We start from the raw sequence: 14,303 nt of genomic DNA, 5'->3' as shown, positions 1-14,303 counted from the left end.
ATAAACAATGGAACTGTGTCTACTAAACATTCAAATTTACAATGAAATTCTTAGGTGAAATTCAAATACTCAAATTTACCAGGAAATTCAAACATTGTTTCATCAAATAATCTATTTCGTGAATGATCATCACATTATTAACTTTTAAAAAAAATTATTGAGACTGCCACCTATATTTAGTGCTTTGATATTATAAGAAAAGCTAATACGGAAAGATCCACTTTTGCCATATAAAACATACAACATATTTCACTTAAATGCTACAAAGATCAACACCCTTATATATATAACAGTTTTGCATAACCCATAACAAACGAAAACAAAGAATAAAGTTGAAAAGCATCACTGTAACTTAAAGAGAAAACAAAATACAGCAACTATTAATAATAACCAAATTTAAATATTAAGTTCATCACTGCTGACATTGCTTGTAAGAATTACACCACCATGTTCTCTTCTCCTAAGCTTCATGACTCCTTTCCTTTTTGATGAATGAAAAATACCTACGATATAATAATGAAAGAATTTTATAAGAATAACTAAATTAATAGGAAAGGCTTCATTATCATTATCATATAAGTTAGCAACTTAAAAATTTTAATACACCATAAAACATCTTAAATTCATATTTCTTCTTTCCATTATTCTAATATATTTTCACTTTTAAAACCATTGTTTTTCATCGACCCAATTTTGATAAGAAAATAAATTGAACTAAAATAAAGAAAATTGATTTACTCACTCACTCTAGTTTAACCAATTAAAAGATAATAGAATTTACCAAAAAAAAACCCTTAAAAGTTAAGATACCGCTATGACATGTGAGTTGAGAAAAACTAATATATGGTTTTCATTCTAAACTCAATTCACTTTTATTAATATATGTTTTCAAATAAGTTAGATATAAATATTACTATAATTTAAAAATATATAAAGAATAATCAATAATTAAAAAATAAATGAAGAACTTAAGTATATTTTAGTAATGGTGAAGAACAAACTATTATTAAAGATAAATTCAAATAAAATTTGTATAATTTTTTTTACTGACCTGTATTATTGTGCAATTTCTTTGAATTTAATGAAAGGGATTCATGTTGACGACCACCACGACCTGAACTTTTTGTTTAAGAAAATAACACAACAAATTCCCAAAAAGCCTGTGACAAATCCGGATTCCATTCCGATATAAAACCATGGCAAAAATTCAGATTGATTTTCGTCTTTGTCTAAAAGCTTTGTGTTATTATCATCCTGAAAGCAGAATTTGGTAAGTGGGGGTCCACAAAGATCATGATTGCCCATGTAACTAAGTGCACTGAATCCCTGAAGTTGTGTGCCTGATGGTATTTTGCCTGTTAAATCATTGAATGACAGGTTCAAGTAACTCAAAAAGGACAATGTGGATAAGCTTTGAGGAATTTCTCCCCCAAGTTGGTTTGTAGAAAAATCGAGGGATTCCAAGTTTTTCATATTTCCAATCTCATTTGGTATTTCTCCTGCTAACTTATTGTTGGATAAATTCAAGGAATGCAATCCAGTGAGACTAAACATCTGTGGAGGTATTGTTCCGGACAAATTGTTACTTGACATATCAATTAAGGTCATAAAATGTAGGTTTTTTCCATATTCTAATATTTGACCTTTAGTAACCAATTCTAGATTGTCATCATTGATAAAGTAACGACCAGGAACTGATGAAGGAAATTCAAAAGAAAGTTTGTAGCGTGAAACATTGTTGAAAAGTAGGGTTTTGATATTACCAAAGCAACTGGGTATATCACCGGAGATTGTGTTTTGTGCTATATCCAACACAATGAGGGAAGACATTTCACATATTTGTGTTGAGATTTTACCTCTAAAATGATTGGACCTTAATTGGAGAGCCAATACACCATGAGATATCCAATCTGGTATGTTTCCTGATAATTGGTTATTGCGAACATTAAAGACCAACAGAGAGCGACAATTATGCAATGAGAGAGGAATGTCACCATGTAGTTTATTCTCATGCAAATGGAGCGAGGTGAGATTAGATAAGAAGCCTAGTGATGAAGGTATCTTTCCTGATAGATTATTGCTTCCCAAGTGAACAGCAACCAAAGATTTCCAATTCTTCCAACAATTCGTAAGTCCTCCAGATAGATTATTAAATGATATGTCCAAATACAACAAATTGTTTTTGCCATTCGACACATTATGACCACATAAGAGGGGAGACAATTCTCCTGATAATGAATTATTAGATAATGAGACAATGGTCACCTGTGGTGATAATCGAGGTAAGGAACTTTTTAGACCATTCGATGACAGAACAATGACGGTAGAGTTCAACAATACATTTGACATGTTCGCATCTATCGAATTGTCTTGTAATTCGAGTTCAATCACTGATGATAACAAATTCCAAAATTTGTCTGGAGCCTCAAATGATGAATCCCATATAGTTAATCTTTCAAGTGATCGCTGTGTATAGAACCACGCAGGAAGGTTGGGATTTGAAAACCCAAGTACTAATTCCTCAAGTTGAAAAGGTGGAATCCAATCCGAGTCAAAATCAAAGGTTAACCCGACATATGAATATATGCCCAGTTCCTTTAACTTTGACAATTTGGCAAAATTTCTTTCAGACACAACTCCTGTCAATGGATTTGAGCCAACAACCAAGGTAATCAAGGTTGATAGATTTCCCAAATTTGTGGGAATAGATCCTGAAAATTTGTTTACTCCAAGAATAAGAGTTTCTAAATGTTTGAAATGACCTAACCAATCTGGAATAGGTCCATCAAAGTTATTGTCTTCCATGTTCAGGAAATCTAGTTCTCGAAGATTTAACAAGTCCTTGGGTAGATGTCCTATTAGAGAACTTGAGCTAAGGTCTAACTCATAAATACCACAACTAAGATTGAATAACCACTTAGGCAACTCTGAATTAAATTCATTTGCAGAAAGACTAAGAAATTCGAGTTTAGTAAAATTAGCATACTGGAGAGACAAGCTCAAGTCTTTAAGTTGACAAGCACGCATACTGAGGAATGAAAGTGATGGAAGCATAGTCACTAATTGAAGCCAATTACTTTCCATGCTAAGATCATTATCACGGAGGTTAAGATATTCCAGTGAGGAAATGTTGGGAAGCCATTGAAGGCTATTGATAACAAGATTCCAGTTAAGTGATAAATCAAGATGACGAAGGGTTGAAGAGTTGACACACAAACGAGGAGAAGTAGGTATAGATAGATTATGACAATTATGATTATGCAGATAATCAAATTGTAATGCTAAGAAGTCATTGTTTCTCAAATTCAAGTATTCTAAAAATTCCAACTCCACTAACAACAAGGAGAGACGAATGGAACCTGTAAGGCAATGTGATTTATCGTCTTCGTCCCTGTAAATTGGAAGAGTTGTAGAACATAGGAGAGAGATTCCAATGACTCTATTAGTGATGTTGCTACATATGACTCCTTTCCAATGACAACAATCTAGTTGAGTTGTCCATGAGGAAAGGACACCTGAGGGGTCTGTAACTCCTTGCTTGAAGTTTAAGAGACCATGCATGTCCTGTTGGTTGCAATGAATATTGAAGCTGCAAAAGGCAGTGTTGAACATGATTCCGCATAGCAACCATACAAATATGATTGCATTTTGAGAGGGAGATGTATTCATGATTGCAAGAGAAATGAAGGGCTGATGGCTTCTAATGGAGAGAAACTCTATTTATAATAATTGGGGCGGTTTACCCAGTAATTATCAGATTAAGAGTTATTATATATCTTTCATAATTTTAATAAGATGTCTTTTAAAAATAAAAGCATAATGAAAATATTCATTTTAAAAATAAATAATAATTATTTTTAATCCGAAATAATTATACTTTCAGAGGGTAAGATTATTATTATAAAAGATGCTTTTTTGTTTTAAATCTTTAATGTAATGCCATATTTACAACTTTAATATTAAACTGAAATAATTTGTTACGATTTAGTTATTTGCATTTAACGATGTTGGAGTTTGTCATCTGATAATATAATGAAATATTGTGTTATACAAGAAAATATAGAATTTTGTGTTAAAGATCGTGACTAGAGAAACCGATCGTGACATTGCTTGACCAAATGTGAGCCCTATCCTACGGAATCCATTTTGGAAACACATATTCAAATCAAAGATTAATTATGCATCGATCGTGTTCACTCCTTACTTAAAATATTACTAAATATTTTAATATTTAATAATTTCATTTAGGTATAAATATTTTTAAACTAAAAATATTTAATTTATAGAAACACGTGCAACGGTTTGAAATGAAACAGAAATTTTTTATGTTCTTATTAAGAGATAAGATTTAAACTTTTTATATATTTTTTTTGTTTTCGTGGTTTAAAAACATTATAAGTTGTAATTTTTGTAATTTCCTTATTTTGACTAATAACACCTACACAGAGGGTTAATAAATAATTTTTAAAATTAAAAAGATAAGGAATTAAAAATGAAGTAACCAAAATAAAGTAACTTGAAATATATTTAACTATAAATATAATTTTAGTTAACTTAATTAGTAATTGAATATTTTAATATATAATTTATATTGTGGTGAAAATTTGTAAAAATTAATTCTAATATATAAGTCATATTTCAAACTTATAATAAATAAATTTTATTGTTATAAAAACTTATTTAAATTATTTAAAATTTTTATATTGACAAATGATTTAAGAACTTATTAAGCTCCTAAATACACATAAAATATCTCAAAACACAAAAAAGAAAATTAAATAATACTCTTAATCTTATTATGAGAAATATTATTGCTTTCACTGTTAATATCGTGCTGATAATCATGAATACAACATAAAATATCACTAATGCAAATATACAATTTTACCATCTAGAGAAACTATAATTATTAAAAGAATGTAGCTTATGTTGATGTGGGGACAATTTTTAAAATAATTTCAAAAATATATAACGATTAAAATAAAAGCGTATCATATATTAATATAGGCTGTGGTTTGTATAAGGTTTCCTGTCCTGTGGTTTTCTTTCTCTTCTCTTCTTCGTTGGTGCTCTTCTCTCGTTTTGTTGAAATTTTCAGAGTAGCATTACTATATTCTTATGCAAATTTCATAAATGATAATATATTTTTATTATTTGAATTATTAGGTTTTATCAGTATTATTTATTTTATGGATATTTTGTTTAGTGTAACTTTAGTTTGTACTTTACTTTTCCGTTTCTTGAATAGGTTTTGGCTTTAAAAATTTTGTTAATGATAATATGTTTTTATTATAGGGATCATTTATTTTTTAATAGGTATATTTAGTGTAACACTAGTGCAGCGAGGGGATTTTACCGCGGTTATTTTTCACTATACGTCTCGGTTTACGAACCGCAACATATTCAGCCGCGGTAGTAAGTCAGAGACTTAAGGCCGCGGTTATGACCGCGGTATATAGGTTGCGGAATATGCCGCGGTTGTCCAAGGAACCGCTGCCTAAATTCATTTTTTTTAAAAAAAAAAAATTTGTCCACTATATGCCGCGGTTCAACCGCGGCAAAAGACTGTAGTATATGCCGCGGTTAGTGCTAAAACCGCGGCCATATGTCTCATTTTAAAAAAAAACGAAACACTATATGCCGCGGTTGTGGTTACAACCGCGGCATATTCCCCTGCAGTTTTTTAAAATTGCAGGTCTGTTTTTGTGATATCCACTACCACAAAAACAGACCTGCATATAAAAACATGTACACAAATTCAATTTGAACATAACAAACACATGTTCAAATGTATTTCAACATCAAATAAAGTACAAAGTCTAAGAAAATTCAATCTAATCAAATGCAATGTTTAAATCTAAGAGCTATTGTATAATCTAATTATATACTTCGCAGCAGCGTTCCTAATGAATAATAGTGACTTCTCAGGAACTAGTGTAGTAGTCTTGAATCTCTGCAAAAGACAATTCATATTAATTAGTGTATATGAATTCAACATTTGGGAAAAAAATCAAAATTTGTTAAAGTTAAATATTACCGTTTCCCAGCGACTTGTGATGTGAGAACGAACAATATGGGTCATCCAATACATTACATAGTATCCGCACTCATATGACCCATTTTGTCTGTTACACTACAATATATCATCACAGTTGATAATAGTTAGTGAATAACATTAAAATAAAACAATTATAACAAAGTATGACTTTAGCATATGTCAAACCTTGAGAGAAATCCAAGCAATCTTTCTACTATTAACAATTGATCTCCCACCCATCATCATACTTGCTGGAATAGAACTATATATAAAAAAAGGTTTTAGCATTCATTTATATAACAAAGAAAGTCCAAACATTGAGGTTCTTACTAATCAATTGCTTGTTTGAGTTGTGTGGGAGGAGGCCTGTGCAATGAGCAGAACCACAAAGCATAGTTGTCTTGCATAGACATAACAAGAAGTTGCCAATGGCGCCTGAAATTCATAATAACGTAACTATTAAATATTAAAATCACATATGGAACATTATTATGTTAACAAAGTTCACTTACCCGGATATATAAGGCAAAAAGTATATTTTCTTGCCCCTTCCAAAACTTCTTATCAGACTCATGTTGATCTGCTCAAAATCATTTGATTCATGAATTGATTGGGGATCAATGAATCCATAATCATCAGAACGCCCCAACTTATTACTGACCCCAGACATATACCTGAAATCAAAAATTAACTTTGATATAAGGATACTTGATATATAAATCAATTTTATATATAAATAATTGGTCATAGACTTACATCGTCCATAGTTGAATAATTGAAATATTCAACTCTTGTGTTCCCGACGCAAGCTCACGGACATCTTGGCTATTAAGGTATATTGGGACCTCAGAGCCTGTCCCAAATACATTAGCATCATACTCAACCTCCAAAGGCTTATCATCAAGGATGTCAGCAAGTAGATGCAATGAAGAAAGAGGGTCATCCTCAGATAGAGGAATCTTCTCTTGTGCCTGCGTCTGTTGTTACATGAAAAGATAAGATAAGTTTTGACATCAAAAACCTTTAAAATTGAGAAGTGTAAAGAAGAATTTCATACCGAGGGGTCAGAAAATGGTTTAACCAAAAATTTAGGCCAAGTGATAAACGACTTATATGCTTGTTCCACAGTGAAAATCTCTTCCGTGGACAGAGGAACCGAGGCATCTGGTATGATCATTTCTTCCACTGAGACCTTCACCTCATCCTCTAATAGTTGCATACCATGACATACAGTCGCTGACCTAAACTCTGTTCCACGAGCTACCAGCACCATCTCAGTATCCTCTAAAATGTATAGCAGACATGGACTACCATCGTCCATGTCATCCTCTGGGATGGCTGATGCGGAACAACTTCCTTTCCCGCTTCTCCCTGTCAGAGTAAATGTTAGATTATACAAAAGATAGAAATAATTGCACATAAATGTTTATTAAGTTTACCTGTGGGAGGGGGAGGGATAACATGTTCCTCTATAGGAGACGGCACCGGGCGCATGCTCTGAAACTGCTGCTGGTATAGCATCTGGAATTCAGCCCTCACCTCGGCCCTGATCTCCTCTCTAAGGTCTTGTTGGACCTTTTTTGTGATCTCTTCTGTCATCCTTTGTGTATCGCTGTATGAATATGAAGGCTGACGAGAAGAGCTCCCAAAATAATCTGTAATTCCTACTCCAGAACCTGCAGCACGTACACGTCCAGGGTGCTCAGGTCGTCCAATCGCAGCAGCAAGAATATCCTGGCGACCCTCTGGAGTGAATTGGCCTTGGGAGCTCTACTCAACCAAGGCGTCCTGTAACATTACAAAACACCATTATTCTTTAAATAGTTTAATGTAGTATGTATAATGACAATATTTATTATTTTAGGAACAGTGATAGCTTACAATTCTTTCAGAAATCTCTCGTGCAGTGTCGGAAGAGTAGGTGCCCGATGGTCGCATACGGGCCAACTTCCATTTCTCATGTCTAGACGGTGGAGAAGGAGGCTGAGGAGGGCTACCACCCTGAGATGGTGGTATATCATCTGCCTTTTGCTTGAGGATTTTCTCCTCAAGCTTCCTATACCCACCACGAGATAATAGGTGGGGGTTTTTGTTGTGAGCACTTGTTCCTTGTGCTTTGCTTCTAATTGCCTGTCACATACACATTAATTAATTAGTTCATATGATATATATTTGTTAATGAGGAATTGAATAATATGAACTACACTAACCTGCCATTCCTCTGACATCCGACTCTCTTTAAAAAGCCGCCAAGTCTCCTCATCAATGGACTTATATGAACTACATGGACTTTTATGTTTAAGGTGTCCAAAGATGTATCTTGATGTCAACTTGCTTTTAAAGTTTCTGAAATTTTCTGCAACAGTTGACAAACACTTATTTCTAAGTGTTGTGACATTTGGAATGTCAAATGTCATCTGAAAAAAATATAATAAAGTTGTATTAGTACAAAATTATCAATATAAATAAATTTTAATTCAAATGCTATCAACTAACTTACCAATATATCTTTCCAAATAATGTTCCGATCAACCTCGGACACATGATCAAAAGATGGAACGAGAATGCTAATCTTATCACGTGTCACTACTCCAAGGTATGATCGGAAGTCATCTGCATGGGGGCCAGTTGCCACACCCGTGGTGACATTCACATTCACCGAAGTTCTTTCACCACTATTTTTCCTGATCAATAGTTGTTTCATCCTAGTGGGTCCTCTAGTGGATCTGGTTGGGGGATCCTCATCCCCTGAAGAATGTGGATGATCAGCCATATATCTGTCAAAATAAATAACAACATTAAATTTTATTTCAAGACTTATGTAATATCATATAAATTAACAAAACATGTAATAGTAATCATAGGAAATGTATAAAAGGAAAACTTATGTTATATTAATAAAATACTTATACAGAAATTGAAAATTCATACATAAAGATATGGATTCATCATATGTATATTCCCTCATCATGATCTGACCGAATTGCATGTACATCATCGTCAACTAGAGATTGGTCATCCAAATTTGTTGTAGTTTGAAATGAATGGTTGTCAGCAATATAAATATTAATCAGATTGTCTTCGTTAACTTCAATTTGTTTTTTGCCTTGAAGAGCAACATACCAATGGTCAGACGCAGGATCTTTGACATAAAAAACTTGAGATGCTTGATGTACCATGATAAACGGTTCGTCTCGGTAACCCACCTTGCGAAAATCAACCAGTGTCATACCCGAGTCATCTATTTTCACACCACTCTTATTGTCAAACCACTTACACTTGAACAATGGAACAAAAAACTTGGTGTAATCAACCTCCCATATCTCTTCTATTATACCATAATATCTCATTGATCCAAGTACAGGAGATTGATATTTTGATGTGGAAAATTGAAGTGACTCAGCTTCTAAACTAACTCCACTATTTTGTACTGTGCTTTTATCATCCAAAGTCTTCGTATAGAATGTGCAATTATTGACTTTATAACCTGTACAACACACGACATCAAACTTCAAACCATTTGCAAGCCACAATAAAGTTTCAGAAGAATGTGGCTCTTTGTCAATTTCAGATTTGAACCAAGACATAAATGTTTTGTTATGCTCCATCAATTGCCATTTCTCTGATTGTCTTGGATTTTTATTCTTAACAATGGCTTTGTGTGCTTCCAAAAAAGGGATCACCTCATCTATGTTGTTCAATATATAAAGATGCGCTTGCAACAATTCTTCGCGATCTTTTGTCACCACATTGACACCTCGGATGCTTTTACTTGTAGAAAATTTATTCAACCATGCTGTGCGAGGAACTCCTATTGGATTCGTTGATGTCATGTAATCTGAACAAAACTCGATACTTTCTTCAGCAATATACCTTTCAATCATCGAACCTTCAGGACGATATGGATTTTTAACGTACCCTTTCAAAATCTTCATATAACGCTCAATAGGATACATCCATCTTAAGTATACCGGTCCGCACAACTTGATTTCTCTAACCAAATGAACAAGTAAATGTACCATGATGTCAAAAAAAGATGGAGGGAAAAACATCTCTAGTTGACACAAGATGATAACAATCTCACCTTGAAGTTCATCTAACTTTGTAGGATCGATGGCTTTACTACATATTGACGAGAAAAATGAACACAACCTGTTTATGGTGTGCCTAACATTTTTGGGCAAAATTCCACGAATAGCCACCGGTAACAACTGTTGCATTAAGATGTGACAATCGTGAGACTTCATGCCAACAAGCTTTAAGTCCTGCATTGACACTAAACTCTTCATATTTGAAGAGTATCCTTGTGGTACTTTGATACTCTTTAAACATACACAAAAACTTATCTTCTCTTGTCTAGACATTGTGTAACATGCAGGGGGCAAATAAGTACGTTTACCAATCTCCTTGGGTGCCAACTCTTCTCGGATATTCATGTCAACCAAATCCAAACGAGCATTCACTCCATCTTTTGTCTTTCCCTGAATGTTGAGTAATGTACCAATCAAGCTATCACACACATTCTTTTCTACATGCATCACATCTATGCAATATCGAACATCTAACTTTGACCAATATGGAAGATCAAAGAATATTGATTTCTTCTTCCAAGGGGTCGTTACAGATGACTTCTTCGATGTTTTCCCAAATACATGATGTATTTTATTAACTTTTTCAAGAACTTGAAGGCCAGTAAGTGGATTTGGTGCTTCGTCCCTCTCTTGATCTCCATTGAATGCTTTTTTTAACCTTCAATATGGATGATTACGTTTTAGAAATCTCCGATGACGCAGATACACCGTCTTTCTTTCATGTTTCAATTGATGAGCTGCAGTGTTTTCTTCACATATAGGACACGCTTTATGACCCTTGACACTGTATCCTGACAAATTACCATAAGCAGGAAAGTCATTAATGGTGCAAAATAACATTGCACGCATCATAAAAGTCTCTGAAGCGAATGCATCAAATATTTCAACCCCATCAACCCACAAAACCTTCAAGTCTTCAACTAGTGGGCTTAGATAAACATCTATGTCATTTCCAGGTTGCTTTGGACCAGATATCATCATAGACAACATCATGTACTTCCTCTTCATGCACAATGCAGGAGATAAGTTGTAAACTATCAATATAACTGGCCAACAACTGTGATTGGTACTCAGATTACCAAATGGGTTCATTCCATCAGTGGCTAAACCAAGCCTAAGATTTCTACACTCTTTACCAAATTCGGGGAATTGTCGATCAATATTTTTCCATTGCTTTGAATCAGCTGGATGACGAAGCAGCCCGTCAATTTTTCTCTCATCTGCATGCCATCTAAGGTTTTTAGCATCTTTGGGATTCGCAAACAAACGCTTAAGTCTGGGCACTATTGGAAGGTACCAAACTACTTTCAAAGCAGATCCATTTTTTTCTATCTGACCATTATCTTCACTATTGTTTTTTGACTTGTATCGTGATAAGCCACATTTTGGACACTTTGTCAAAAATTCAAACTCTTTCCTATACAAAATGCAGTCATTGGGACAAGCATGTATCCTTTTATACTCCATACCCATTGGACAAAGAATTTTCTTCGCATCATAATTACGAGTGGGCAGTGTATTTCCATCTGGCAACATTTCATTCAACAACGTCAACAGTTCTGTAAAACTCTTATCAGTCCATCCATTGCTCGCCTTCAAATTCATGAGCCTTAACACCGCTGACAAACGTGTGAACTTAGTTGAACCGACATACAAAGATGTTTCCGCATCAGTCAACATCGTCTCATACACATGAGCTTTGGCAAAATTTTCTGCTCCAACATCGCGGATCATGTCCTCCAATTTGTCTTCATCCGGTCGATATTCTTCCATGGTGGAATCAGTAACATTTACAGTTTGAGAGTCAGTGGGAAAATGCATTTCTTCGCCGTGCCATATCCATGTTGTATAACATCTTAGAAAACCATCACATATAAGATGTTCTCTAATTTTAGTTGCGTTGAACTTTCTCCCATTCAAACAGTTCACACAAGGACATCTAAACTTCACTTCATCATCACTTCTCCCCTCATTACGTTGCGCAAATTGTATAAATTCCTCTACACCTCTCTCGTACTCAGCACTAATACGTGGTAAATTAATCCAATTTCGATCCATATTCCTAAATATTACATAAAAAGATAAGCTACTAAAAATCAAACTTGCAATTTCATACATATCATTGAAACTTAGTGAATAATATTTTAAGGTTTATAAATAATACAAGAACTACAACACACATTACCAAAACTATAGCAAAAACTATACCATACATTACCAAAACTATAGCAATTTCATGCATTACCAAAATTTTAGCAAAAACTATACCATACATTACCAAAACTATAGTAATTTCATACATTACCAAAACTATAGCAGTTGTTATTATGCAAAAACTAATGAAGAAATCATGTTAAGAATGCAAAAGGGCATAAATACCTGGAACAGGGGCGGCGAAAAAGCTTGGTGCAACAAAGGGAAATGGCAGCGGAGAGGAATGACAGGCGTTTCAAACGATTTTGATCGGCTAAAACTGTTTCTTATCGTCAAAAACGAGAAATGACCGAACAATTTTGAGTTTAAACGGTGCAGAAACGACGGACGGACTGAGATGGGTGGTCGCGGGAGAAGAAAACGCGAAACTGCGCGAACAAGAAGACGACACTGTTCCAAAGTTTTATTTTTTAACTCTGAACTGGGGAATCTACCGCAGTTCACTACTTAACCGCGGTATAAGATAGTTATATGCCGCGGTTTCACAACCAACCACGGCCTATACTGATTAAAAAAATTAACCTAAATGGCATTTTTGAAATTATTTTTAAACTATATGCAGCGGTTCAGCGGGCAACCGCGGTATATTCCTCTAAATATTTCAAATTCATTTTAAATTTATTTCAGGTAGGAGAATAGGTCGCGGTTACTCTTAGAACCGCGGCCTATACCCCTGTAACGTGCTGAACACAATTGTCTCCCCAACTGCCTTTTGGGGAATTTCAGTAGATGACAGGGGGTATATGCCGCGGTTGCTCTGAGAAACCGCGGCACATACCCCTGTAACTTCTGAAATTCTCTGACTGGCGGAGAAGTTCAGAAGTTACTGCGGTATATGCCGCGGTTCCTCAGAGCAACCGCGGCATATACGCTTGTAACTTCTGAAATTCTCTGACTCAGTCAGCCCCTGCAATAAATTGGCAGGGGTATATGCCGCGGTTCTCTGGACAACCGCGACATATACTCTGTTATTTAATTTTTTATTCAGACGTGGCGTCAAAGGGGATGGTTGACTGGAGTATATGCCGCGGTTCAGAGCGGAACCGCGGCATATGTTTTCGATTTATTTACAAAACTGCCACCGCGCACCATTATGTTGCGGTTTCCAGTGAACCGTGGCATAATGTGCGCTGTAAAAACCCAATTTTTTACTAATGTAACTATATTGTATGATCGGACGATCGCACCATTAAAGAGGGGCAGTTGGTTATGATAGCTTGAAGCCTCAAATTTAGGCAAGATAGGACGAAGACTGTTCGGTTGGGCAAGGTTGGAGGCTGAGCAAAACGATGGTCGAGATAGATTCATTTTATAGAATCATCGAGGAGTTTTTTGTCTGTTTGTGATCGAGATGGATTCAATTTATAGAATCACTGAGGAGCTTCGTGTGCAGGGTCCTGTCACTTGCACTAAAGAGAAAATAACAATTTGAATTCGAAGATCAGAAAAATGTAGCCAATCAAATTAATATTAAATTAATTTAGGTTATCAAGCCGGATGGCTGAGCAGGCAAGTCCATTCGGTCTTTGGTCCTCGGTTGAACTTTTGCAGGCCAAAAATGAGGAATTCGTATTAGGATGTGTCACGGATGAGCTATATGTGCTTACTATTTTGTGACCTGCAAAATATATAAGGACATTGAAGTAAACGCTTCAATATATTATAATTTATAAATTCTAATGAAAAGTCATTGGAACCTGATAAGGTTGAATGTAGGACTGGACCTTCCTGTGTAGGGTATTTTTACTCACAAAAATATGAATTAAACAAAATAAAGTAAATGCTTCAATATATTATAATTTATAAAATATAATGAAAAGCCATTGAACCTGATAAGGTGGTAGAACGTAAATATTTTTACCTGATAAGGTAGAACGTATGACTGAATCTTCCAGTGCAAAATATTTTTACTCACAACAATATGAGTTAAACAAAGTAAAGTAAACGCTTCAATATATTAT

At 34.6% G+C, this 14,303-nt stretch overlaps 3 protein-coding genes across 3 annotated transcripts; all 3 read right to left on the bottom strand.

Moving 5' to 3' along the window:
- Window positions 1–279: 279 nt before the first annotated feature.
- On the bottom strand, window positions 280–3,683 carry LOC128197679 (receptor-like protein EIX2). Its single transcript, XM_052879917.1, has 2 exons — window positions 1,052–3,683; window positions 280–503 (listed from the first exon to the last, which is right to left on the bottom strand). The coding sequence occupies exon 1, from the start codon at window positions 3,667–3,669 to the stop codon at window positions 1,093–1,095; it is 2,577 nt and encodes an 858-aa protein (XP_052735877.1). The 5' UTR covers window positions 3,670–3,683; the 3' UTR covers window positions 280–503; window positions 1,052–1,092.
- Window positions 3,684–5,802: 2,119 nt separating this feature from the next.
- LOC128197682 (uncharacterized) lies at window positions 5,803–7,806 on the bottom strand. The gene is made up of 8 exons (XM_052879922.1): window positions 7,477–7,806; window positions 7,095–7,408; window positions 6,794–7,014; window positions 6,550–6,711; window positions 6,368–6,472; window positions 6,224–6,299; window positions 6,038–6,133; window positions 5,803–5,953 (listed from the first exon to the last, which is right to left on the bottom strand). Exons 1-8 carry the CDS (start codon window positions 7,634–7,636, stop codon window positions 5,858–5,860), a joined length of 1,230 nt encoding a protein of 409 aa, XP_052735882.1. The 5' UTR covers window positions 7,637–7,806; the 3' UTR covers window positions 5,803–5,857.
- Window positions 7,713–14,079, bottom strand: LOC128197683 (uncharacterized). The gene is made up of 5 exons (XM_052879923.1): window positions 12,508–14,079; window positions 8,538–8,814; window positions 8,248–8,454; window positions 7,919–8,167; window positions 7,713–7,825 (listed from the first exon to the last, which is right to left on the bottom strand). The coding sequence occupies exons 2-5, from the start codon at window positions 8,808–8,810 to the stop codon at window positions 7,808–7,810; spliced, it is 747 nt and encodes a 248-aa protein (XP_052735883.1). The 5' UTR covers window positions 8,811–8,814; window positions 12,508–14,079; the 3' UTR covers window positions 7,713–7,807.
- Window positions 14,080–14,303: the final 224 nt, after the last annotated feature.

This window comes from Vigna angularis, chromosome 7 (genome assembly GCF_016808095.1).
Source record: "Vigna angularis cultivar LongXiaoDou No.4 chromosome 7, ASM1680809v1, whole genome shotgun sequence".
Lineage (NCBI taxonomy): Eukaryota > Viridiplantae > Streptophyta > Magnoliopsida > Fabales > Fabaceae > Vigna > Vigna angularis.
This window is presented reverse-complemented; position numbering and strand designations above follow the sequence as displayed.

Excerpts from the sequence above, each read along its gene's own strand:
- LOC128197682 (XM_052879922.1), bottom strand. The coding sequence starts at position 7,636 with ATGACAGAAGAGATCACAAAAAAGGTCCAACAAGACCTTAGAGAGGAG. Across the intron at positions 6,300-6,367 it reads CTCAAACAAGCAATTGATTA|TTCTATTCCAGCAAGTATGA; the intron begins GTAAGAACCTCA and ends TTTTATATATAG. Across the intron at positions 5,954-6,037 it reads TCACAAGTCGCTGGGAAACG|AGATTCAAGACTACTACACT; the intron begins GTAATATTTAAC and ends TGTCTTTTGCAG.
- LOC128197683 (XM_052879923.1), bottom strand. The coding sequence starts at position 8,810 with ATGGCTGATCATCCACATTCTTCAGGGGATGAGGATCCCCCAACCAGA. Across the intron at positions 8,455-8,537 it reads TTATTTGGAAAGATATATTG|ATGACATTTGACATTCCAAA; the intron begins GTAAGTTAGTTG and ends TATTTTTTTCAG. Across the intron at positions 8,168-8,247 it reads GGATGTCAGAGGAATGGCAG|GCAATTAGAAGCAAAGCACA; the intron begins GTTAGTGTAGTT and ends TGTATGTGACAG.
- LOC128197679 (XM_052879917.1), bottom strand. The coding sequence starts at position 3,669 with ATGAATACATCTCCCTCTCAAAATGCAATCATATTTGTATGGTTGCTA.